Raw genomic sequence first — 26,674 nt, 5'->3', positions numbered from 1 at the left:
AATAATAAATAACCACAAAATAAAACCTCTACACAGAAGACTGCTTCTCATTGAAGAATACCAAACAACGGATTGCCATTTCTTCAGGCTAAAACATCTAGTTCTTATAATAACCTACATTCATTGTAGACCCCGCTGTTAATAATTCAATTTTCTGTGCCACTCTTTAATCATTTACTAAAGTGGCTTTTGAAATTATCGACTCAAGTTGACGTGGTCCATAGTTCTATTCACAGCGTGATTGTCTATTAACCAGATCAGCTTTAGTTCAGAGCCTGATTTTTTTTTCTGTCATCTGAAATGATTCAAAGCAAGCCTTTCAAGTCAATCAAAGTGGTAATTCCAAAAACACGTGTGCTGCTCACATCTGTGCACACCGTAATCTAAAAGAAGGACCATTTTTTTAATTTCCACTTCAAATATTTTACTTTTATGACACTGATTATATAAACTGATATTTGAAATGAAGCACACAGTCTGATGCATTTCTTTTTTGTTCATAAAACAGTGTCCTGCATTTAACTGAAGCTTGGTTTTTCATTAGACCTTTAAAAAAATAAATGGTGTAAGTCTTTTTGTTTAGCTTGTAAAACTGTTTAGGTGCAGTATTGCAGGTATATGCATTCTAAGGTCTCAACATTGGAACTCTTAAAAAAAAAAAGAGAAGAACCAAAAGAACCAAAAAATTGTAATACCTTATAATTCTTCAACACACCGCTGTTGTCCAATAACCTGTGTAAATGAATCACTATTACAAACAGGACTTTGATCAGGCCAGTGGGAAAAAGCTTGTTTCTAATCCTATGTGAACCTGTCTATACACTAGTGCAACGTTTAGGATTTACCCAATGGTTAATGGCTTTTGACAGACACGCTACTTACTGTCCACTTCTTGTGATGATTGTGATTCAGGAAGTGAGCGGCTTCGGGGGATGGACAGGCCTGATGTAGAATGTAAATGTTGGAAGCTGAGCTGTGAACACATTGCTTTTAGTGTAATGTGACGTTTCCTGGGTAGCAGCCAGGAGTTTTTTTTTTCTCTCTTCCTTCCTCCTCTGCTGGTTGCTCAGTCTTACAAGTACATGATTACACTCAGCTTGTGTTTGAAAACTTGGCAGACAAACAACCTGGCCACATGCTACTATAAACTACATGGGATTTTGGCAGCCAGTGCAATGCAGACTGAAAAGCAGACAGGCTATAGTGAAAGGAAAGCCTCCTGAACCTCTTTCAACTCCTTCTCCTCTGCATGGCATTGTGCCAGGTCCCAGTCAGCTGCTGTGTTTACCCAAGTGCCTTGACACAGTGGCCCAGTTAGCACCTACAGGCCCCTGACACTGGCCTGGAGCTCAGCCAAATCAGTGGCAGGAGACAGCCAAGAAAGCCACTAACAATAGACGAGTCTCACCCTTCACCTCGTCACTGCCTGGCCCTTTCTACAAGGTGCAAAACCGAGGCCAGAACCCTAAGAGACTACATCCTTTGTCTGCAAGTGCAATTTGCCAATTGGAAGATGTTAATGGCAGCGTCATAAATGTCACATTGCTTTATGTCCCTGATATGACATTGTTTACATCTTAAATTTCATTGCATTTCTGAAACACCTGCTGTCTGGTAGGTTCTTGGACATTGTAGATTGGGGCTTTTTCAGTCAGCCAATCTCAGCAATATAACACGGGACAACCAAATTAGCAATGGCCCTCGTCTGTACCATATTTGTGTTCAACTACCCCATTAACTTTCGGAAAACCTTTGCCTTCATCAAAGTTGAGGAGAAGCATATCTTGCGCAGTCATTGCCCTGATCAACTGCGCTATCTTTTCAAGGCAACTGGGGTCACAAAGTCAGCAGGTAAACTGTCCTATTAATTTTGCGGAGTGTGGTTAAGGTTGGCTGTGCTAGCACTAACAACCTTCGTTCCTTACAAGTTAATGTCCACGTATCTGTGCTGTGTATGGTTACATATTGCTCTGGTAGAACGGTTACATGCCTGTGTGACGTCCCTCTGAACTGCAGTTATTTCAACACAGTCTTCAGATAACTTTACTTTTCCCTCTTAGATAGAAAAAAAAATACTGCCAATTATGAGATGTCATCTTTCCCACTTTCCATCTGACTAGTTTACAACATCCACAGGTAGAGGGGAGTTTCAGCCTTCGTTTGTGGCTATGTAACAGCTTAGATGGAACAGATAGCCAGTATTGTACATTTATGAAACATTAATAATCACTTCACACATTTATGATAGTGACACATTTATTCAACTAACTGCCCAATCTGCATGCTAATAAAACACTACAACCTAAATTTAAGTTACTCTACAAAATTCTTGCATTTGAAAATTACTTGTATTGTATGATTTTTGTGCAGTAGATCTCTACCCACAAGGAAATGCCACGAACAACAGGAATTGAGCTGTCTTGTGAAAATAGTGAAGTAAAGGCAGAGACTTGACAGCGAGAAGTGTCAAATAACATAAGCTGATTTGCAATTCAAATATTTTTTCAGCCAATTCTAAACTACTTTTTTTAGGCAAAGTTCTTTCAGTTGCTTGTTTTTTTTCTCCATTGTAGTTCTTCCATTGTAATTTTGGTACTCAAAAAGGATTTGCTTAGAGTCCTCAAAACAAGATGTAATGTAGTACAGAATCATGTAGGAGGAAGGTTACACGAATAAATACGTTTAGCTTGACAGGACTTTATCCTGAAAAGTCAGGTATACTGTCTTTTTCAAATCTTAAATGGGTGGTCCTAATCTGTTTAAATACCAAATACAGGTATCAAGTGGGGTGACAACAGACCAACAAGTTAAATACACAGTGCATAGGGGACCATACATGCCACAAGGACAACAGGACCTCGCATACTGTGCCAAGGGTCACTGCAACACAGCGTGAACAGTCGTCGATATACATGGGCACTGTATATGTCAGTATACGCCGTCAGCCTATATAAAACTCAAGGAGACTTTGCTCAACAGTGTCATATGACCTTGGCTCTGTTTCCTTGCAGCTGCCAAAGGCGTTGGTGGATGTCTTTGTTTCATTTGGCTATTCCCCTCTCTCTGTTTGCCTTCATTAAAGAGCAGGTGTTGAGATATGTTCAGAGGGAGTGGTTGTAAAGGACGAATGGAACCAGCAATGGTGTGTGGAGGGGGGGGCTTGTGGTTTCACTACATACTGATCAAATTACAGCAGACATCAGTAGCTCAGTTTCCATTAGAAGCAAGAAAGTCAATCCTCCAGGGTCGATTTGGGAAAAAGGAGTGACAACTCTAATGGGCATACACCATTTGCATTTAAATGTGAGAACTTTTTCTCTTTCAATTAAATTAAATGGAAAGGAGTGGTGTGGCTATCAGTGCCAGTGTGCATAATACATCTTTCAAAATGTAATTTACACGATGTTGCAAGAGCAATCCTTCACACCGTCTGAACTGGATGTCAGATGGTAAGATATCGTAGGGGAATCCCCTCCCCCAACACCTTTTCACCGTCCAATAGGGCGACTGTGTCGCTCATTATCTGTAACTTTCCAAAACCAACTGTCTGACGTTCACACCTAGTCGCTCCCTGATAGGCCAGCTATGTAGAGGGGAGAGACCAGTGAGGCTTTTCTTTTTAAGTTCTCTTTTTTTCCAATTATTAATCAACTTTTCATGGCACTTATCATGTGTAACGGAACACTATGACGTGTGCCTGCAGCTACCATCTGAAAATATGCATCAGTTTGTCCCCTTTTTAAATGATATTGTGTCTCCCCCCATCAATGATAGGTGACTTCTTACTCTGAATAACTATAAACACTTCGGAACATGTTTAGAACTAGTATTGACAGAACAAAACACTTCTGTTATTGGGTATACTTGGCAAAGCAAAATGAAATGGGTCTGTTGGAATAAGCACAACTTATGTGTTCATCTTGTATGACATTTCTGTTAATTAAGTAGAGCATCCAACATGTGACCTGAATGAGAGTATTGACCACTCAGACTTCAAAGGGCACAACTTAATACAAACATGTCCATAATGCAAATTATAGATCATATAAACAATGAGTGCCAAGTAAATGAGCATTTCAACATGAAAACAGCAAAACTTTCTATAAAGTTTGTATGAACATTAGCAACCTTTAAAGTACAAATATGACCCATTACTGAATTTAATTTTAATTTGCAAATAAAGACCAACATTTCTTAATTTGATATTATATAAGTTGTAACATCCACTTCAGTGGGTTCGATGAAAGTAAAACTGCATTTAGTTACAATACACATTACAAATACTTTAAAGCAAAGTTGCCCTTTTTTTCAAACCAGGGTGCCACAAAGTTCCATCTGAAAGAGATTTGGTTCGAGTATTCTCACTGAAGGGCCCAATTTTTAAGTAGTGTAACAGCAGAGAGTGTAATTTTGACTATCAGTGTAAATCAGTTGTCATTTTACCGGGAAAACCCAACGGGATTCCCTCAGAGATGACAGTACCGTGAATCCATGAATGAATAACCTAAACACAGTCTAAATATAGTAGTCTCGTGTGTGGATGGCATCACAACAGACTAGACACTGCCAATTAGTGCTGTGTTTGACCAGGCTGTAGTGTGACAGAGGTGAGGGGACTGGACCCACCACGAGAAGCCTCCTCCCGCCTGTCAGCAGCAGATGTGCCCTTTGGGACTCAGACAAATAAAAAAAACTGTCTCTGCCTGCACCAGCGGGTCCTCCCATCCAGCTCCTCCCATTCAGGCCCTTTGGCTTTTTTTTTTCTTTTACAGCTCCTGCGACACTGAGTGAAATGAATTGAAAGATCACCAATCAGGGACACGACTACAACATGGACACGCACCCACCCACCCACCCCCATCAAACCCCCTGTCTCTTGTTGGGAGCCCCCGGTGGGAATGTTCACTGTTTGAAGAGTTAACTCTTTAATTCCGTCTGGAATGTTTCCTCTGGGTGGGGCAGCGTAGTGTGCTGAGCCAGACCACTAACCCCTCTTCTACTTCCACACCATCTCCTCCCCCTCTCCCTCCCCCTTCATCTCCCTACTAAATTCAATACCTCTATTTCTGGAAAGGGGGGAATCTTCCACACTTAGCTGTTAAAAGAAGGTCAGCACAAAATGAAGCTTGTCCTATGCCAGCCAATGCTAATTTCACACTCAACTTACACACTAATTCAAATAAAACTAATATTTGTATGTGAAAAGTTCTCTCTCACAGTCATTTTAGGTAGGTTTAGTGAAAGTTTTAGTGGTATCAAAAGCATGGAGAAATTTTAAACTCTCAGCTGAGCAAGTTGACATCACTTGCCTGCAGTGTTATGCTTCAACATGTGACAAACTGGCCAAATGTAGTGAGCATTGCTAAACTACAGTGCAGGACTGGAGATTTTAAATACACCATTACCAAAATGTTGTCAGCTTAGTGTGGACAAAAGGGCCCAAAGTAGCAAAAACATGAGAGTTTTCAGATCATAGTATCATACTGTAGTCATTTCCACAAACAGCTCCCATGCTTGGCTATCTGGATAACTATTCTGTCAATGAATTTTATGGTTTGAAGACTAAGATGAGAGATTTTTTGTATTATTTTGACAGCATCATATTTAAGTATTTAATACAACAGAGAGCTGACATTAGGTTTAATTCTCTAATATTACTCTAAACACAATTACGCATCACCGTTATTTGTTTCCATCTTGACACACGTTCAATTGCAGCCAACTGAAGGGGCTCCACATTAAGCTACATCCCTGGTACCACCGATCAGACAATTAAAACGAACCGCAGAGCTAAAAGCCCAGCCACAACTATCCAATCCAGCCAGCCAATTCCTGCTGTTAATAATGTAAAGCAAAGTTCAAAGAGTACAGCACCATAAAAGTGAATGTGTAAATACTCTCCTCATGTCAGTCTATTAAACATACCGAACTACTATAGCACACCTTGGGAAAAGAGGGTTTGGGAGTGCAGAGCTACAGGCATAGACAATTTTGAGTTTATGATTACATCAACCTAAAAACTTAAATATAATCTTTAAATTAAGTTGATTTCAGTAAACAGTGCAAGAACCCTAACCCTCCACAGGATGCACTTTGTTATATTCATAGATAAATAGACAGAAGGATGGATTCATGCAAGAAAACACCAGATTTATCATGAAGTTGATGAGGTTCATGTAATACATGAAATGAAATTAAATGAAATGAAAAAAGAAAAAAATGGCAGGTCAGCCAGCATGTTGAGGGGAATTTTACACCTACACCTTAAATGTTCCAACAATGCTCTTTTGCACTTTTATTAGAGTATTTATCTTATATTTTATTGCTATTGTATTATTCATATCACATTTTAGCTTTTTGCCTTGTGATCACATTAGCTGCTGAAAAGATGATGACAAGCGAAATTTCGTATTTCTTGTACGATGACAATAAAGCTTCTTCTTCTTCTTGAAATGAAGCTAAAATCAAACATTCAGCCGGTGTAACCCGTAAGGAGACCAGTTAGGCAAATTTGGAAATGAGGTTAACACAGTTTAGTGTCAAGGCCATTAATCACAAATGCCATCTGTAATATAATTTTGGAGTCTTGGCAACTTCCGAATGACACTGAAACTGAGGATGTATTAGATTCAAATTCACAAGACAGAATGAAGGTGAAAAGAGCATTAATAAATTTAATTGGGCGTGCATCAGGAACGCACGTAACGAAATCGAGTGCTTCAGTCAGTTTCAAATTATGTGTAATTTGACATACAAGATCAAAAGAAGCACATTCTGATGATTTCAAGTCTTTCATTTCTTTATCACAGTGGACCAGGAGCTACACTCTACTTTTCTTCGAGGGATTCAAAAATTAAAACTGTGTGAAAAGAACTAAAGAAACATATTGCACTTCCACGCTACTAAAAAATAACTGACTAATTTTACAGTTAACTATTTAGTTTGGTCCTTCACTGTAACATTGTTTGATTCTTGGTCAAGTAAAAGTAAAATGATATGGTCACTGTGCCATTCATAACATTTTCAATTACAATTTTGGCTTCCAAGAATGATTAACCAAGACAATCGAGATAAAAAAAATGACGCAATCCATTTCAAAAAGATGCTCTCATTTTGTCTTATGGTATAAACCCAGTGCACTCCTTTCTATTACACTGGCGCACTACTGCCTCTCCCAAAAAGTCCAATGTTCACCAAGCGTTGCATTCTTCACGCACTAACAGGGCATGTTAGCTGGGGTTACATCATTGTGAGATGATATGTAATACACGTAAAATGCATGTGCTTGGCAGAGGAGCCAAAGCTGCCATCTGTGGTGGCCACCTCAGAATCAGAATCCCACTTACATGTAACGCAGCATATAATCTGATGCCAAATTACTAGCGCACAAGCTAATTATTATATTTCCTCAAATAGAAACGGGTAGTCAAGTAAAAGCCGAGTCCCTGATAATGGCTGGTGGTATGGTTTAGACAAATAAAGGCCAGCATTTAAAAACAAGCTGGGGAAAAAACAAAAGGTTAAACTCCTAGTGCCTGTCATTTATTGTTCATTGAAGTTGGGTATAATGTACATGCACTTTTAAAAAGGCTTTACATTTAAAAAAACAAAAAATGTACCAAGTAAACAATCTGTGTTCAAAATCTAACGACCAAAATAAAAGATTTTTTGCCTTCTCCATAATCAAGCAGCTCTCAGTGTCAGCTGTCAGTGTTCGTATAAGTGAACAGTCTGTGAATTTCAGTTCCCTGTGTAGCTCAACAGTTTGAGCATTGCAAGACCATAATGGTCTCCCACATTGCAGTCACGCTTCTTGTTCTGAACAAGTATGCTCCTTTAATGGACCTCTGCCTTTATTTCTCATCTGAATGACCTCCATTTGCAGGCGGTTCGTACAGACGGTAATTCCAGCCTTATTACATCAGCATAACAGGAAGTCCAGTAAACAGAATAATACTAAGTACACCATTTAAAACCCACTGACAGTTATGGCATGTGAGACACCAACATAACATTCAGAGAGCAGAAGCCAGGACAGATTGGCATATACAGCATGATCACAAGGCAGAGAGGCCTCCTGGCTCCCACCGCAACGGTACAGAGAGGCACGGTGACACAGTCGTACATTTCTAACAAATACAGCAGCTTTTCTTTTCAACAATACTGCAGCGGTGTGCTGATGCACCAGGGCAGACTTGTTCGACATTCCACTGGTAAAATGAAAACTTGAGTCCATCTGCCAAATACAATGTCCACCTCATTTATCATAAATGAGCGGAAAACAAGGCCAAACATTCCTGCCTCTTAAAGCTCACACACAACCCTTATCGATCTCTTCGCTGCAGTCATGCAGCTCCCCACTTCCTGGCTGATGTGTTGCTGGGGCGACAGCTAAATTATGCAACAGTGCTGCCTCAACAGACAGGATTCAGTGCCTCAGCAGCAAAAGCAGGGCTCAAGGGTGACAGAAATCACCTATAACAGACACAAGTACCCCAAGAAACCAGATTTGAACAACAGTGGTCTGGTTGACACCCTTTTTCCTGTGGTAAAAGAATTCTTTCCCCAAGTTGTAGACGAGTTCTGTGTTTTTCTTGAGATGTCCGGTTGCACTGATTTCCTTAAGTCCCTTGCACACAGAGATCATGCAATAATGCAGCTAAGAAGACCTCTTCATGAGGCCACCGTTGCTCATTCACACTAAAAGCAGCAAAATTGGTGTAATGCCTTCTCAGTGCGTGCTTTCAGAAAGGATGCCGGTGTTGTGGAATCATTGTCCCAACGTATAACACAACAGCATCAGTATCTAGTTCTGCCATACCACTGGCCTTGTGTGAAAAGGGGCTTTAGTCTGAAATACTCAAACAACGAGTGTCTCAGCTTTTCCTGGTTTGCAGAATCTCTGAAACTAGACCATAGATCAACTTCAAATCTGGTTAGCTACAGGGCAAATTATTTAAATTCAAATTCAAAAAAACTTTATTTGTCCCCTGTAAATGTATTCCTGGTGGCACAATTAGCAAGTATTCCTAAAAATGACTATTTAGCCCTGTGATGTAATGAGAGAAGTGCTCATAGCAGTTTCTGTGTCTTGTAGCTTTGTTGGCTGTCTCCCTCTGATCACAGCAACGCAAATGGAGACATGCTCTGCTCACTGCATTCATTTTGTCTCATTAGTCACAAGTTGAAATTGCACATGAGCAAAAGACTTTTACAACTGCAGAACCAAAGCCACAACTTTCGCACACCACCTGTAGCACACCATCCGACATTTCTCCGTAACAACATCCAGCTAATCCAACTGCACCAATGTCATCGCCAATATATCGGGACGCAATCTGTGTGTGGCAGGCCTGATTAAAACTCTATTAATCACAGACAGACGATCACAAGAAGAGGAGGGGTCTACATATGTGTGTATGTGAGCAGAAGAGGTGGGGCGGGTGGGGGCAGGATTACAGAGGTCATGTAGCCTCTGTCCCACTGCCGTGGAGGCCAGCCGGTTGCCTGGCCCAGCTCTCCCTCCACGCGACGCCTTTGTCCATCCCCTTGTTTGACAATTATTTACTCTGCTGTTTCGGACAGGGCTGAGGTCACCACGCATATATCACTGACACGAAAGCACTGGCTACCATGTCTGTCCACCCCCATCTGACCTGTATAGGACATCAACATTCATACGTTGAAGAAACTCAGGAGGACCCAACTTTAACACAAACTACTAAAATGACTGCAGGCCAAGTTTTGCCGCTGGATGAGGCAAATTGCATCATTACTTTAGATGTGTACTCCAATGGTTAATTTTATATCTGCAACACCTTATGACATACCATTCTTTGTCTCGAGAAATGAATCATTACAATCATTAATTTTAGTTACATGAAATGTTGGTTAATTAGCAAATGGACAATATTAAACCAGGGTATGTCTCTGGAGCCACACTCTAAGTATGGTTTCCTATGATGCAACAGCATGGCAGTATCTCTGCTGTGACTGCGCTCATGGCAATCACACGCAGACTGCTTTGGATAAAGACTCCATCCAATATGACTGGTTACATGAAATGCAAATGTTAATGGTCTTCTGTACAATTGTCCTTTTAGCTGGTATCTCATCTCCCCTCTGTCACTGCTTTTAGAACATAATAAATGTGCTCCCCCATTATTACAGAGGGTCGGTATTTGCGGCATCTGCCAGGCTCGTCTCTGGCCTCTCGAAGACAATGACATCAAAAAAAAAAAAAAAAAAAAAAAAAAAGAAGAAGGAAAAAAAAAAAAAAAAGGAAAACACAGGTCCCCAGCCTCCACTGTCCCCCTCCCCCTACAGCAGTGCAACCTGAAACTGCCTGAAGAGATGAGCCGTCATTAAATACTGCAGAGCTGACATAATGACAGGAAAGATAAAAGAGAGGAAACAAAAAAAGGCCAGACCAATTCTCGTCCCATAATGCCTCCCCCAACCCCCAGGCTCAGCCCGCCTCTCCTAATAAAAGACACCAGGCCACAGATAGGGCACTGGTCAGCTACAACTTTTCTGCTATGATCTTCTGTTCCAACAATATTGAGACAAAGCCACACCATCTGATGGGATAATACTCCTCCACTCGTTCTGACAACTCTAAAAGCAACAATCAGCCACAAGAATGCAGTGAAACTCAATTTCATACAATGTTCATATTCTATGTAGCAATGTGTTTAATCACCTCAATCAGATTCCTGTGAAGGCAGACATACTAGAAAATAATAATAAACTACTATTCTACAACACATGTTAATCATTGTCTTCACTGTGCATCTCTCTACTGCGGGGCTCCTGTGTGTCTTTTCTAATGTCCAAGCTCCAAAGCTAAATTTGGAAATGTCGTCAAGAGAAGCACCATTCAAAGACATTTGCCTTTAAATAGACAGTAATAAAACCCAGACACATGATAGTCCAGCAGCCTCGGCCCACTGATCAAGCACAGATATGTCCGCTGACACTGCCCACTCCTGTGCAGCTAAGGCTTTTTATATCACCCACGGGCCGCTGAGCTCTCTTTAACCTGCTATGTCTCAAAGTATGATGCTAAACCACATGTAGCTCGGCTTGGTTCCCAGTTGGCATTCCAGTGTTCTGTAACACTGTGCTGAGGCAATATTTACCTTCAAGGTAAAGTACTCTTGGCCCACAGCCGAAACTCTTAGGGTGGCGAGAGTGGGGTGTGACAGGTTGCTACTGTGTATTACATCCAACCTTTCCACCCACCCAAAATCCTCGTGCTGACCCGGCCAACCACCCACAGCCTCGCAGCAGCAGCACTGCCCCGCCTGACTCCGCTACCTGGATCAGAGCCAAACCAGAGCCTGAGCAAAGCGCCAAGAGGGACAGAGAGCGAGAGACTCTCACACACACACACACACACACAGAATGCGAGCGGCGAGGGAGAGAGCTAGTGAGCGTGAACACATTGCGCCTCAGCCTGGCCCTCTGCCAGGGCTCACTTAGGAGGATTTTTCGCCACAAAAGCCAATCGGCGGTCAAACCTCCGTAGAGATTTGAAGTGTCTTGCAAAGATACTGCTGGTGCTGCTTGCACCACAGTAAAGATTAAGCAGTCTCTCACAGCAGGGGGCTTGACTGACAAATCAAAGAAAACTCACTGACGCTAAGAAGAGACGGAACCATTTTTATGGCAGCGGTATTGCCAGTGGGCACTCTGTAGTGATAATCTTAAACGATCACTTCAGATAAAGTAGTTCTACACGATAGCCTTTGGTTTTTAGAGACAATGCTTGAAAAGAAGAAATAACTGGGAAAAGATTAACATGGGAAGGAGATACGGCAAAGGTGCAAAGCACTAACCTGTCTGAAGTGATCATCAAAGCCCCAGTCGGCCTGTCCGTTAGGAGAGGTAGCAGAGTTAGGCCCTGCAGGAGACAGACCCTCATCAGGTTCCTGCTTCACTCTAATAGGTGGGGATGCAGCCCTCTGGGGGGCCGACGCAGAGTAACTGCCAAATGGACGGGCCGGGATGCGGGAGGCATTCTGCTGCAAAGCAAGGGTCTGCTTGCGGAGGAATTCCAGACCACTGGCACTTCCCTCATCCTCATCGCTGCCTTCGTCCCCCTCCATCATCTCATTGTCGTCGTCATCGTCCCCAGAATCCCGGCCTCTGTCCTCGTCATCCTCTCTTTCTGAGTCCACACTGCTCTGATTGGACACCCGGGGAGGCAACCCGCCGCCAGGGATGCCTCCAGCCAGGCCTTTGCCCATGAAGCTGGCCCCAGAAGCCCGGGCAGCTGCTAGGATGGCCTGCTGGGCAGCAACCTGCTGAGCATACATGATGTGGGCCTCTCGTAGCTTCCTCTCTTTGCGCTCCATTTCCAGTCGGGCCTGCTGCTGGCGCTGGAGCTGCTCCATCACTGCCTCCAGCTTCATTCCTCCTGTAGAGGTGCTCTGAGGAAAGGCCACACCGGGCTCCTGAGACATGCTGGGCTGTGGGAGAAAGACGAGGAGTCAAGGATGATCTGCTGTACACTCAAATCTAATTACTCCTCAAAGCTCCAGTGGAAACAAAGAAGCCTGATTTAAACATAAACTGACACACGCACACAAATATGGATAACTCAGCCACATGGTTTTCATCAGGTTCAGCTAGTAAAAACTTTATTGTAACTCCTTGTACTCATTTACTTAAGTCAATGTTTGAACCGGAGGGGCCAAAGCTAAGTGCCACCGAGTGAAAGATCTGCAACGACTAATCCCAATTATTATTTGTGAAATAAAATAGACACTGTTGAAGCTGAGGCTCTCAACTTTTACATCTAAACTGCAAGACCCAAGCATAAACAGGAAAATTCCTACGTTCAGTCATAAAAGCAGCAGTGGAGCCAGACCTCTGCAAAAAAAAGCAATTAACAAAAACACTTTTACATTTTTGGGAGATAAACGTCAAATTACAGACACTACAGGAGCCAGACAGAAATTTCCTTTATAAGAGCATAATATCAAAATCACACTTCAAGTATTATTATTACTATTGTAGGACTAGTTCAGAGCTTTCCCACAGAGAAACGTCTTTATCAAAGAAAAAGGATGAAGAGCACTCAGTAAGTTAATAAAGTTAATTTATACAGCTGTAATATCCACACTAGTTAATCCGAGCGTGAGACAAACTGCCTGCAGCACAAACCTCGATGTTAAATGAACAATCTCCAGTAAATATTCGAGAAAAAAAAAGAAGAAGAAGAAGACAAACAACTACTCAAGTGAAAACTGTTCCAACACCTTTTCCGCGTTTAGCTAGTTAGCTGCCACATCCTCAAAATACGTGGATACGCGTATTGGGTTTTAGGCTCAGTTACAGAGCAAACGAGCAGAATTAGGCTACTGACGTATCAACGTGGACTACATGACAGTGTTATCCTAAGATGATTAAATTAGGGGGGTGAAAAAACAACCTACCATATGGTCAAATTACCTCTTAAAAGTTTGTCCTTCTCTTTCTTTAGGAAACTGTTACGCTAGCTAACTCCTTTCCGTAAATAAAAAAAAGGCGGTTAAAAGCTGCGTGTTTTTTTTCGGCTCGTTAAGAGAAAATGTGACGGGATGCCAGGCAAAGGAGCGCGACTCACCATTTGTGCCTTACTACTGCTCGAATTGTCCACCATCCCTCCTTCCTTGGCTTTATCCTCCTTCTTCCCTCGTTTCTGGCACTCGTTCAAACACTTGTAAACACGCCCGCGCACGCGCACGGGAGGAGGGAGTGGGGAGGGGGGGGAAGAGAGAGACAGTGAGCGTGCACCGACCGCAGGCTGAGAGATCCGCGAGGAGCCCAAAGAACCGTCCTGTGTTGTTTGTGCGCGAGCTCTCTGGTCCTGCCCGCCGCCGGTGGTGGAGGTGGTGTTTGTGTCCCCGGTGAATTTTTTTTTCTTTTTTTTTTTTTTGCGGTTTTTTCTTCTTTAATAGAAAACGGGACCGACTGGAAAATGGCCCGATCTCATATCTCGGAAAGCGCTGAGGTAACTCCCAGTCGGTTTTTTTTTTTTTTTTNTTTTTTTTTTTTTTTTTCCTCCCCTTCAATTGACACCCCCCGCATGGCGCACAGCAGCTTTAGGCCCGCCCAGCGCCAGCAACAAGTATCAGCCTTTTCAGTTTCATGACACTCATTTAGCGCTTTACCTGTAATTTATTCATTTCATACATTTCATTATGTGTCTAAAACAGTATTCAGTGGTCTAAAAACTAAATAAAGAGAAGCCCTCCATTAAAGTGTATTTTTAAAGCGCGCTTTATTGTGAACTAGTTAAATGGCGCCATATGCATTCAGCATTATAGTCCGTTAAAACGTAAATAGACACGCGTGGATTTTTTTTATCAGTGGAAATGTTTATATACTAAAACCAAATTGCACGATCGGAAATGGATTTCTACACCTATAGATCTTTCTCCAAGAAGATACATACATGCATGTCCTGGTAATAGAATCAGAGGTTTTTCTAATGTTACATAACATGATCGTAAAGCAATATTTAAATAAGATGCTACAAAAAAAAAAAAAAACTTCATGTAAAGTGTCGGTGAAGTGCAACAGGTATGGCATTAAGAATGGCTCCATGCTGCCCCCTGCTGGAAACAGCCACCACCACGTTCAGCATAATCAGTTTTATTGCCAAGTAGCTTTTCACATAAGACTCTTATGTCACTCTTATATCACCAAGTGGAAGTCCTCTTATCATAAGAGGAGTTACAGTAAAGGCTGTAATGGGGAGTAGGAGATTTAAAATATATATATTTAAAAAGATTGCAAGTCAATAGACAGCAACTGTAGCAAATTGGTGCATAAGTGTGCAAATTTACACAACACATGGTGTAAAATTCACTGTGATCAGAGCTGTATATTAACTAGATGTGTATAATAATTTACAGTAGTGCCTGGCAGATGTATACCCTTTAGAATTTCCATTTTGTCTATTTCTGCATAGATATGAATAATCAGATTTTCACTCCTAAAAGTAAGTGATTTAAACTTTACCTGAAGCTCAATGTACGTCACCAATTAGAAGACAGTTTGTAGTGGACATAAATCAATATTGTGGCAGCTTCACAATAACTTCTCACATGCTGATAACAAATGTGCAAACAAACTTTTTTTTTCTTTTCAGCTGTAGCTCCACAGTAACTAGACACCTGCCACTGACTCAGACCAATAACATTTGTTATTGACTCAACAGAAAGAAAAAAAAAGCATATAAAATACTTTACATAATAGCTTTGGTTGCTGGTGTATGTACACTGTTGCATACATAAAGGTGTAGAAAATGTTACATATCATAAAGAGAATCCAATTACGCTAACCAGACAAAAATATTATACTTGATTAATTATTTATTGAAGAGAATAATTCAGCATTACACATCTGTGAGCAGGCACCTGAACAAGGATCTATTAAAGTCTCACAACATATTCATGGAAGAGCATCAAGGTTTTTATGCACCTGAAGAAGATTACAATCCTCTTGAAAGAGTTCGAACTCCACCAATCCACACTCAGACAGTTTGTGTACAAATGGAGGCCACCCCCAGGAGTGGTTAACCAACAAAGATCACTCTTAGAGCAAGGCGTGTCTGCATGCAGAGTCACAAGGATAACTTCTGAGCAACTACAGCCTTCTTTTACATTGACTAATGTTAATGTTCATGGGTCCACCATCAGACAACACTGAACAACACTCGTGTTTATGGCAGGACTGCTGCTCTCCAAGAAGGACATTGCTGCTCATCTGTAGTTTGAGAAATATCACGTGTACAAGCAAAACAGAACTTTTAAACGAGAAGCATTATGTTTGGAGGAAGGAAAACACTGCATTCCAGCGTAAGAACCTCACCCCATCTGTGAAACATGGCGGTGGCAGTATCATAGTTTCACCTCAGTTAAATTCAAATAACTTTATCGATCCCCTCGGGGCAATTCAAAAGCTCATTGAGTATTTAATATAAGGACATAAAAAATAAACTACATCATAAATATTACATTAAAATACATGGCTATTGGCAGGGAGTCAGCAGGTCAAAGATGGTTGTGCATTTAGAAGGAGGACAGCTCTGGGAACAAAAGCTGCCCTCCTCCTTCGAGTCCGGCAGCCTGGGCAGCGAAGGCCACGTCCAGAGGAGAGCCACTCAAATGCAGGGAACAGCGAGTGTGATGGGTCCTGAAGGATCTTGCTGGCTTTCCTTAAGGTCTGGAGAGGACTCTTACAGGGAGCCCGATAATTTTGGAGCTGATCTTCACAATACTGAGTAGCTGTGTTGTTTTTTTTTTTTAACTTTAGATAGAGACAGAGTGAAACCAGCAAGTAAAAGAGAAGGCAATAACGCTGTCTATGAATGAGTGGCAAAATGTTGTGAGGATGTTTTTGCTTACACTGAAAGAGTTCAGCTTCCATTTAGTTTGGGGTGGTTTTGCTACATCTGGGTCTGAATGGCTTGACATCACTGATGGATTCTGAATTCTACCAGTGAATCCTAAGCACAAATGTTGTTCTAGTAAAGAAGTGTTAAACAGGAATGAAGTGAGTGTTTCGACTCAAAGTCCTGACCTCAATCCAATAGAACTGTTGGGGAAGGACCTGAAATGAACAGTTCATGTGAGGAAACCAACAAACGCCCCAAAGTTGAAACCGTTCTGTAGAGGACGGACCAAAATACCTTCAGAGCCAATATTAGGGACTGATCAACATTTACTGGGAGCATTTAGCTGCAGTTATTTCTACACACGGGAGTCACAGCAGGTCCTTGTGAGACTCACAGGTATGTAATAATGCATAATTTTCCTCAATAAATAAATGAGCAAGTATATTATTCCTGTGTCATTCAAAGTGTTGACAAACTGTCAAGCACCACAGCACATTATTTGCCAGAGTACAAACTTCATTGACATGCTCTACTGATAATGTTTCTGACAAATATAATCACAGTAACACACATGCAAGTGTAATTAACTGAGTTTTATTTAATAATGTAAACCAAATAGTACAATCAAATAAAAGATTTGTGTTTACCATCATAAAAAAAAAACAAAAAACAAAAAAAACAATTTCAGTTATTGCATGTTGCACTCAATAACCCTATCTTGTCACAATGACATAAAACAAGCAGATTGTCCCAATAGTTGCATAGTACAGGTGAGTAAAGTGTACTTGCTACTGACCACACTAAGTGCAAAATCTTCTGTACATAAAGACATCGTGCAGAGCCGGGGCCGGGGCCAATACACTTTAAATTCAGCTGGTCCGTTTAAAGCATTTAGCTCACACTTGTGTAATAGCAGAATCAGATTTTATTCCTAAATCACCCACATTACAACCATGGAGTGCTGAGGGGAGATAGTTTACATTACAAATGTTAATAAGGTAACATTTTCCAAGCAGTTTAATTGCAAAGGTTTAAACAAACTCAATTCCTGAATTAGCACTTACGAACTGATCCCAACTCTGTGAAGTACAAACCAAAGTTCCTACGTTTTGGGGTTTTTTTTTTTTAGAGCATGACATACTCTTTCCAGTTCTGTACTTTGTTTTCAGCAAGCAGTCTGCTATACCATTTATTTATATGACTGAGAGTTTCGGCATCTAACAACCAACATCACTGTGTGAGAAATACTAGTGTGGTGCTTGCTGGTAGGTCAGCGAGCAGCCGCACATTTATCCTGACTTAAAACACTTATGCACTTCACCACATGTGCAACTTTCAATCTTTCATTTTACAAATGAATGTGAAAGGCAAATTGTTTTCTATCTGTGCACTCACTTACTCACACACACACACACACACACACACACACACACACCAATCTCCTGAGAAAGTGATCGCTGTCACTTACTCTGATATTTCTGTTAATACAGCTTCAACACCAACAATGAACAGCAACATATGACCCAGACAGTAACTTTAGTGACCACATACATTTTCTAAAGTGTAAAGAAAAATAATATATTTCTTTTCTGATTGAGTGTTTTCAGCATGTCTGTGTGTCTGTTGTGCAGAAAACGGCGACAGATGCGTCATAACACAAACGGTAAGTGATTCCAACACACTGTTCAAAAGAATGTATGTAAATATGCATTACAAATGGTAGACAAAAAAAAGCTCAAATCTAATGCTAAGCTGGTCTCATTTTAACCTGTAACGTCCCCAACAAATATATGAATAAATACATAAATAAAATAATGTAACTCAAAGTTGATGTCTACACAATTCCTTCTTTAGATTCCTGGATCGGGTTTTAGACCAAAATGCTACATATAGAAAAAAAAAAAAAGTAATCAATGCAAAGCCATTGTGGAACTCTTTCCATTTACACTTAAGTATTTTCTAAAGTTTAAAAAAAGAAAAAGAAAAAAAAGAGGGGGAGAGATTTCAATTACAGATGTCGCTTTTATGTCTACAATTTCTTTGTAACAGATTTTTTTTTCTTTTTTACTTTGGCACATGTTGGTGTCTGGAATTAAATCCTTTTCTACAATGCAAACACTGTAACGTCCGACTGTCACTGGTTCATTTATTAAAGCGCTTCAACCTGCCATCAGTTCAAATTTTGTGCCGCTTACAGCACTGTGACAGTCTTCGTATTCCTTTAATAACAATGGACATTAATAACAGACACCTTTACTTTGTGCTTTCTTCTCAATGTAAATCTTCTACTCGTAGACGATGAGGGCGTCCTTCTTGGTGTGCAGCAGTTTTCTCAATGACTGCTTTTAAAATGTAGTAACTTTCTTGTACATTGTAACACTTAAAGAAAATATTTACTCGTTACGCATAAGCCATGAAGAAATCAAGCTGTTTTACTCAAACACTACACATCTTATTTCGATTCAGTGCTTTGCTTGTGTGTTTTTTGTTGTTGTTGTTGAAATAGGAGTTGTGTTTATGTGATGAGCACATTATCTAGGAATGAAACCTAAATGTGATTACTGAGCAGTAACAATAGAAAAAAAGGAGGGGAATGCTCAAGTGATGTGCCATTACTTCATTTAGCAGTTAGTTATCAATGGGGACATGCAGATTCACCGACGGGCTGAAACATTGAAACACAATACATCATACTCGTATGCATGTCGTGCTTAGAGGGCAGCAGACCTGTTTGTCAGAGAGGAAAAGACGGTAACCAGCTCTCCCAACAAGGGCACATCCCAAATGTTGCCTTACTCGGCCACTAAGTTTAGAGCAGTGGCGTAGTTAGTGTTTCATGTAGTTCTATAAAAAGAAAAAAGAATAAATAAAAAAATAGGTCAAGCTTTGGGGTCACAGTGGATAAGGCTTGTTCTCACGTCCATCTGCGTTCTCAGAGGGGCTGAGCGATCTCAGTGCACGCAGTCCCGCATGAAACATGGTTTGGCTTCAGAGCTGGAAGTCCTCAGGCAGCGCAGCAGTGGAGCTTGGTTAGAAAGAAGGCGTCAGGCACCAGAGGCTAAAGTCAGCTGCCGCTGGAGCCAAGCCATTGTAAGGTTTGAGTGGCGCCACTGACATCACTGCAAAGGGCAGGACGGGCCCTCGGAGCAGCAGCACACAGAGGAGCCCATGGCTTTGGGCGGAATCAGGTCCAGGTCCTCATCATCAGGGATCTCGTCCAGTCGGTATCCATCCTGAAGCAGCTGCCTGCTTAAATCAGGATGAACCTGGAGAGCAAAGACAGAGACCGCCGTCAAAAACACGCATCACAGAATCATAATTAGGTAAACATTCCACTTGTGTTTATCTTCTGTGTAGAGTTACAGTTACTGAAGTTCACAGAGGGTGAATGGTCAAATGGTCAAAATTTAAACTACTGCAATTAAAAGCAAATCCATCATTTTGTGTTTATTTCTCATACAAAGATTTCTGTAATGTCTGACCTGTGTTGGACACATTCCAGACATTTGCTGTGACTTCTAAACCTTATTACTTGGCCATGCAGAGAAACAACAAGTATCACTGGGAGGTTCTGCTTTGATATGCAGTAGACCTACATTACTGAACACAACAGACTTTGTGACTTGTTCAACTGAAAAGCAGGATTGTGAAAACAGGTTATTAGTGAAGCTCAGACTTTGCAGGAGTTTTGACGCCGTGTTCACTTAGATATGTACAAATATGTAACAAGCGTATTTACAAAGCTCCGTTTCCGCTTTCAGATGAGTTTGGACATGAAGCACTTCTGTCAGTCTCTGAGGGGTTAACTACTTAAACCTTTGTCGACTTTGTGTCTTTTACATGTTATGAAAATTGTGTCATTACTCAACAACAACGCAGGAAAACAGGTACGACTGAATTTTTACTTAATTTTTGCTAAAAGGGAGGGTTAAGAACGCCACATATTCTAACATTTAATGTTAGAAAAACAGCCTGAGGCGCTGTGTGTGTGTGTGTGTGTGTGTGTGTGACTGGAAAACAACAGCAGAAACAAAACACACTTTTTACTCTCACATATACTCATGTTCAGGTCCTCACTTCAGAATGTGACACAAACAAAACCTGGCACCGGTTCTAAATCTTTTATACATGTAATGACTTCTTTTAACCAAGTTGTGTTCAAATAAGCACTTTGAGATAAACCTGTTCCTCTAAACCCCTTAAATGTTGTATAATTTGGTGGTGCAACTATCCTGCAAAGCCCCTTTAAATAATTTGCCTGTTTTTTATTGTGCAGACAGATGTATTTCTATTGTAGTGAATATTTACATTGTAAAGGTTTTGCAAATAGCAGGGCAGGGCTTTCAATAATCCACTTTCAATAGTGTGTGCTGACAAGCTAAACCAATGTGTTAGTGAAAGACAACACAAAAGTCACACTGATGAAAGGACTAAATGGAAAAATAAAGCCCACATTATCCCAGCAGCTTCAGTAAAAAGCAACTGGACCTTTTTACTGAAGCTCCCGGGATCACTATGACCTGGATGACTGAGAATCGACACAGATATAAAGTCCATGTTGATAAAAAAAAAACAAAAAAATTTTACCGAATATTGTATAAGGTCGGCCAAAACAATATGTTTTTCACAGTTACATAGCAGCAGTCACACAGCTGGTTTGACAATGTAGTAACAGAGATCGTGAAAGAATCTGAAAAATGTCCCGCAGGGCTAAACTCACCTCAGCCGAAGAGTACCCTGATGAATACTGCTCAAAATCGATCTCTTCATCACTGTAACGACAGGTAGGACACATGCTGTCATTCTGATGTGAGAAACTGTCCACTAAAAACCTGTTCGGGGACACTTTACTCTACTTGCTGCATAAATGCCAAAATGGAACTGATCCTTATCCAGAGGACTTAGTTTTATAGCTAAGGAGGAATACAGTGACTTTAACTGGGAAGTTTTATCTGGAATTGATCTTGATTTGAGTAACAATCTTTTTTAAAAAAAAGCACTGAAACTACAAAAAGATTTCTGTTGAGACACATTTTGCCGACACACTCAAACTGAATCCGAATAAACAGACGAAATGGTCAGTTTAGCGATGACTTTATGGAAAATGCAGTCATTTGTGAGGATTTAAGGACATATTTTTGGAGAAAAGAAAAGCAATAAACAGTAATTAGTCTAGAAGAATAATCTCCGAAGACGTGGTAATAGCGGACCGTCAGTTAGCGCCTATAGCAGGAATCTATCATCCCTGTCCCCTGTACACCTGGTGTGACTTTACCTGTCTGAGTCCAGTGCAACCAGAGTATCCTCGGCGTGTTGACTCAGAGCAGCGTAGCCCTTGTTGTACTTCACTGTCCTAAAACGGGGAAGCAGAAACAGTCAAAGAAGGAAGCTCTTCTTCTGAATCACGCTGACATCACAGAATGCTGCATCCCGTTTCCTCATCCAGCCTCCTCACCTCTTGGCTCCTTGTCTGGGCTGATGTGTCACTGCAGGCCCTGGAGAAAGGGCTTTCTTCTTCAACGCTTTCCTCGCCATCTCTCTGTGTTTCTCTTTGGAGAAGCAGAATGGGAGACATTTATTGTGCTGACAGAACCGACAGTATGAACAGAGGAGGCAGAGAGTAAACAGTGACACAGATTACCTGTTGCGATTCGGAGACTTCCAAATGTTAGGAAGCCTGTCTTCTCCACTATTATTACATAAAAAAATAAAACTCATAGCCTGTACTTATAAAATCTTTTGGAAACACAACCAACCATTATGAGTCAGACTCCAAGCACAGAGAACTTGAGATAACAAAGCTTCCTACTTGCACACTTCTTAATAAGGAGCCTAAGGTCTTTTCTAATGCCAGGCTCAGACTACAGCAGTTTCAAAATCCAAGCAGATTTTGAGATGGTGTTGCATCGCAAATATAAGGTGACTCTTCACAGGTGTTCTTCTCTCTAAGCTCATGCACCGATCTCAGAGATTTAAAAATACTGATTCTTTAAACACGACCGAATATTATTCAGATTATTGAGCCGGAAGGAGCAGTCAGGGAGCAGTGCACTCGCTAACAGATGGAAACAAAATTGAGACGGTGGTGCAACAACATGCTGCAACCAGTTTTAATTTCTATAGCTAACATTAGTCTCAATGGCTAGAATGTGTAGCATTGCACTGCTGCTCCAGACTATTTTGTAATCATCATAACCTGCAGCTTTCAAAATGGATCTGTCAACCCCTCACATTACCAAATAATCCCAAAGATCCCAGACCACATTTCTAGGGTTGTAGAGAGGCTTTAAACTGAGATAAATCAACCCAGAACTGTTGTAGTGGGGGTCCTGCATAAGGGGGATTTGTCACTATGTTAAGATGCTTATATTAACAGGCAGACTGGGACAATAAGTGCAGAAAAACAAACAACAACAACAACCAAATACACAGAAAATTGCATTATTTACATCACGCGCTGCTTATATACAAAGATAAATGCAAAATTACTTGGATCTCAGCTGATCTTTGAGAGGAGGACATCATTCTTTCTGATGTTTTTCACTGTCTTGGTCTTGATGATTATGGTCAAAAAAAAAGAAAGGCTTAAACAATGTACGTTTTCAAACCTACTGGAATGTGTGCGCTATTGTTCTTTTCTTTTTTTAGCTTAAATGTTTAGCAGGTCAGAGCAGTTCTGCAGGCTGTTTTTAGAATGCTGATAAAAATCTTTAATTCCTCTAAATATGTGTCATGTTAAGACCTTTGGTGTGTCTACTCTGAGACCTTTAATACATTTAGACCCACGTAGTGTGTATTGGTGCCTGGGGCTCAGAGGGGTTCTACAAAGATTCAAAACAACATATAACTTACAACATTGGGACCATGATATAACCATTTCTTCTGTACAACTGAATGTGGTTCTGTTTTTTTTCCCCAACTTTTTGGAACACAATAAAATACAGGAATGTGCTCTCAGTAAAATACAAGTATGCTGATTTGCATGGGTTGCAGGCAATAAATTAGACGTCTAAATTCAGAATGTCAGGCATGTCAGACACACACACAGGGGAGTGAGTAAAAGACGCCGTGTGTCTTGGGCAATTTGTTTTGCAATCCTCACATGACAGATTCTCACTACAGCCACTCCCCATGCATGAAACCCAACAGTTACTATTAAACCCTCCCTGTAAAATTTTCTTGGCTTTATGCAAATATATGCAGAAACCCTAACCCTAACCCACAAAGCCTGTTTTAGATGCCAAATTAATGTTATAATCAGATTCGCCAATCAATGATGCACATATGTTTGTTGGCGAAACCTTGAGAGCCTACAGTTATGCAGCAGCCACTGATCTATGTGGTACAAAAACATTGCAGTCTTTGCTGTGATGGAAGTAGGCAGTGGATGACATTATGGAAAGTCAACTATATAAGCGCGCGTTCTATAAGCTCCGTCTGAGAGAAGCTGTGGGTGGACAACGCTGTCAGATGAGTCAGACTTTACTAACTGCACATTCAACACTCCTTCGCCATCCTATCTTATGATGCACACACGAGTATGAACCACACATGTAAACAGCAATCATGAAAGAACTCCTGGCAGACAGACAGGTGGAAAGCTGGCCTTTTTACGTCACCGGTGCCTTGAGTCAGAGAAACACTCACGTAGTTTGAGGTGGATGGCTGGAGCTCTGGACATGATGTAAGGTCCTCTTTTCTCCACCGGCCTGATGCCTCCATCGGTGGTCTTGGGTCTCGTGCCGCCGCTTGGCCCCTGAAGTTTCAGAAAAGAAGGAAAAATATGTATCTGATGTTCATGTATGGTGTCGAGGAACATGAGAGAGCATATGACACTTTCATGATATGTGATAATTAAATGACAAGACAAAGTTTGAAGAGGATCCTTTAAAAAGCTTTCCATCAGATTTACTAATAATCCTCTTAGGAAAAAAAAAAAGTGTTTCTTCCAGAATATCTCATTTTGATCTAATTTAACAACACTGTGGCTCCAGAGGTAAACCTCTACATTTCAGCAGGCATATGAAATGTAGTAAATAGAAGCCTTATCCAAATCTTCCCAGCAGTCCCTTCGTTTATCAGGAAGAGATCATGTTTTTTTAATTGTTTTTTTAAAAGCCTATTAATCATGTCAGTCAGTACAATTTACAGTCAAACTCAGCAGCAACAGAACGCTCAGCCTCTCTACAACTATTCTGTTGGCGTGTCTCATTTAAACAACTGTCAAAAAAAAAAAAACATCCTTATGCTAGGCTAGTTAGCTAGCCTCCCTGTTTCTGTTTACAGTGCAGCGTTAGCCGTTAGCTTTAGCAGACATTACCGACAAAACTTGTGGCTCCTGCGGCGCCTCCAGCAGAGTGTCCTTCTCCGGCTCCTCTATTATGTCGTTCATCATCTTGGCGTTAGTTGTCACAATTCACACCACAACACAGCCATGACGACAGGCGTCCCGCAGGAGAGGGACTTTGGAGCTGTTCTTCAGGAGCAGACACACTCTTCTGTTAGCAGCTAAGCTAATCTGCTAGCAGTGACAGGCGCCAGACTACTTCCGGGTAAAACATAAAAAAAATTAAAAAAAAAGAGTGAGAGGGGATTTTGCAACAAACAAGTCTTTTAAATTAAAAATGTAAAATGTTTAGGGTGAGAAACTACAGACAAAAATCAGTGGCGTGGTTAGAATTTAATGCTTTAATCTAAGCAGTTTTTAGCCTTTAAATTCAATCAAATCTCCTGTTCAGTACAGAAATTATAAAGGAAGTAGATTTTTAAAAATATGTAATTGTATTTATTTTATTTTTTTAAATAAAGTATATAATAATAAAATAAAGGTAAATTCTAATCACGAAACCAGTGCTTAAAAGAAACGCAGATGAGACTAGGGGGAAAAAAACTCCAAAAACACCATAAAGCTAGCCTCTGAGTAGACACATTAACATGATGCTGACTCTACAGCTGGGGGATCAGAGTCACATCAGATTTTATATAGTTTCAATGAAGTCACCAGGATGAATTTCTTCTTCTCACTAGCACCTGCATATCTTCTCCTGGACCATTTAAAGCACCTGTCGCCCAAATTAAATTATTATTAAAAATTCAAATGAGCATTCATAACCTAGCTCAGTGGTTACAAACATTTTAGTCACAAGGCCCACCTTTTACATCTGATTATATGCATGCTTATGTTTATTTTGTGTGCTCTTTTTTTTCCTACAATTTGTCTATTGGACATTTAATTGCATGCATACACAATTAAGTGTTTGTTGCTATAATATTTGCTTAATTTATATATTAGAATATACAATTTCTGACATGTAATACAAAAGAAATGTCTTTGTGTAATTAATCAAGTGGCCACAAAAACATCTAGTTAAAGTGAAATTAAAAGAATTGTTTTTTGTGACAAAGACGCACGTTTCCATGACTCCCATCAAAGAAAGTTGAGAGTTACAGGATACATTGGAAACTCAAAACTGCCTTGATATACATACAGTGTATGTAAATGTTTGTTCTTGTATATACATCAGACTTTACCACTTTGAGATTGTGAAAATATAAAGTGCAATATAAATAAATAGTTTGAAAAATCTGTAATCAAAAACCTTTTTCTTTTTATTGTCACTAAACCATTGTGATAAAAAAAATAAACAAAAACAGTGGCACATTTGTTTCCTTTAAGTTTTAATTTTTGACAAAGAATAGTTTCTCAAGCAAGCTAGAAAAACTTCTTTAAAATTAATAAATAAAATGACTTCTTGAAATTGTTACTGAAGATAGTAACAAAAACTATATGTATTTTTTCTTTTATAGGCCTTCCATTTTCCGCAGCAGATACTGAAGCTCATAAACCTGCAAATGTTGCAATTTCTGCTTCGGGACTGTGTGATGTGCTTGTGACAATGAGACAAAGATTTGCAGCCTTCTGTCGCCTTCTGGTGGCTGTGAAGAGAAAAGACCTGAAGCCTCAGTCTGTAACCGGCTGAATGGTTGTACCAATGAGGAAATAACAGTTCCTGAATATTTGAGGTGTATGCTTATTGCAAGCTCTGTCTACATGTAAATCAAATTAAAACACAGTTTAAAATACAAATCAAATATCCCTCTTTGTACTTTTGGCTCCTAATGAGGCCCAACTCCCGAGTCAAAGATCAGAATCAGCAGGAGAGCAGCAGCTGTGGTCCTGGTTCTTTTGTTCAAACAGTTCTCTTGCTCTATGCTGCAGTGTTTTATCTTCAGCCTCTCAGCTGCTTGTGACCCTGGAGCTCATACATTATGCATTTCCTTGGG

At 40.5% G+C, this 26,674-nt stretch overlaps 2 protein-coding genes across 2 annotated transcripts in view; both read right to left on the bottom strand.

Moving 5' to 3' along the window:
* The window catches only part of LOC103354312 (AT-rich interactive domain-containing protein 3B), a 52,347-nt gene extending 38,663 nt beyond the window's left edge, over positions 1-13,684 (bottom strand). Inside the window, exons 1-2 of the mRNA XM_008277638.1 lie at positions 13,613-13,684; positions 11,841-12,473 (exon numbers count right to left, since the gene is read on the bottom strand). Of these exons, the coding sequence (XP_008275860.1) occupies positions 11,841-12,473; positions 13,613-13,648 (669 nt within the window). The 5' untranslated portion in view covers positions 13,649-13,684. The remainder of the gene's footprint in view (positions 1-11,840; positions 12,474-13,612) is intronic.
* Positions 13,685-16,968: 3,284 nt separating this feature from the next.
* On the bottom strand, positions 16,969-24,917 carry fam219b (family with sequence similarity 219 member B). The gene is made up of 6 exons (XM_008277637.1): positions 24,711-24,917; positions 24,038-24,146; positions 21,846-21,939; positions 21,666-21,743; positions 21,111-21,162; positions 16,969-19,656 (listed from the first exon to the last, which is right to left on the bottom strand). The coding sequence occupies exons 1-6, from the start codon at positions 24,783-24,785 to the stop codon at positions 19,507-19,509; spliced, it is 558 nt and encodes a 185-aa protein (XP_008275859.1). The 5' UTR covers positions 24,786-24,917; the 3' UTR covers positions 16,969-19,506.
* Between the last annotated feature and the right edge of the window lie 1,757 nt (positions 24,918-26,674).

Source organism: Stegastes partitus, unplaced genomic scaffold, assembly GCF_000690725.1.
Source record: "Stegastes partitus isolate 25-593 unplaced genomic scaffold, Stegastes_partitus-1.0.2 Scaffold104, whole genome shotgun sequence".
Taxonomy (NCBI): domain Eukaryota; kingdom Metazoa; phylum Chordata; class Actinopteri; family Pomacentridae; genus Stegastes; species Stegastes partitus.
This window is presented reverse-complemented; position numbering and strand designations above follow the sequence as displayed.

Coding starts and splice junctions, on each gene's coding strand:
- fam219b (XM_008277637.1), bottom strand. CDS start 24,785: ATGATGAACGACATAATAGAGGAGCCGGAGAAGGACACTCTGCTGGAG. Junction 21,744..21,845: donor CCCAGACAAGGAGCCAAGAG/GTGAGGAGGCTG, acceptor TCCCCGTTTTAG/GACAGTGAAGTACAACAAGG. Junction 19,657..21,110: donor CAGGGTACTCTTCGGCTGAG/GTGAGTTTAGCC, acceptor TTTGCTCTCCAG/GTTCATCCTGATTTAAGCAG.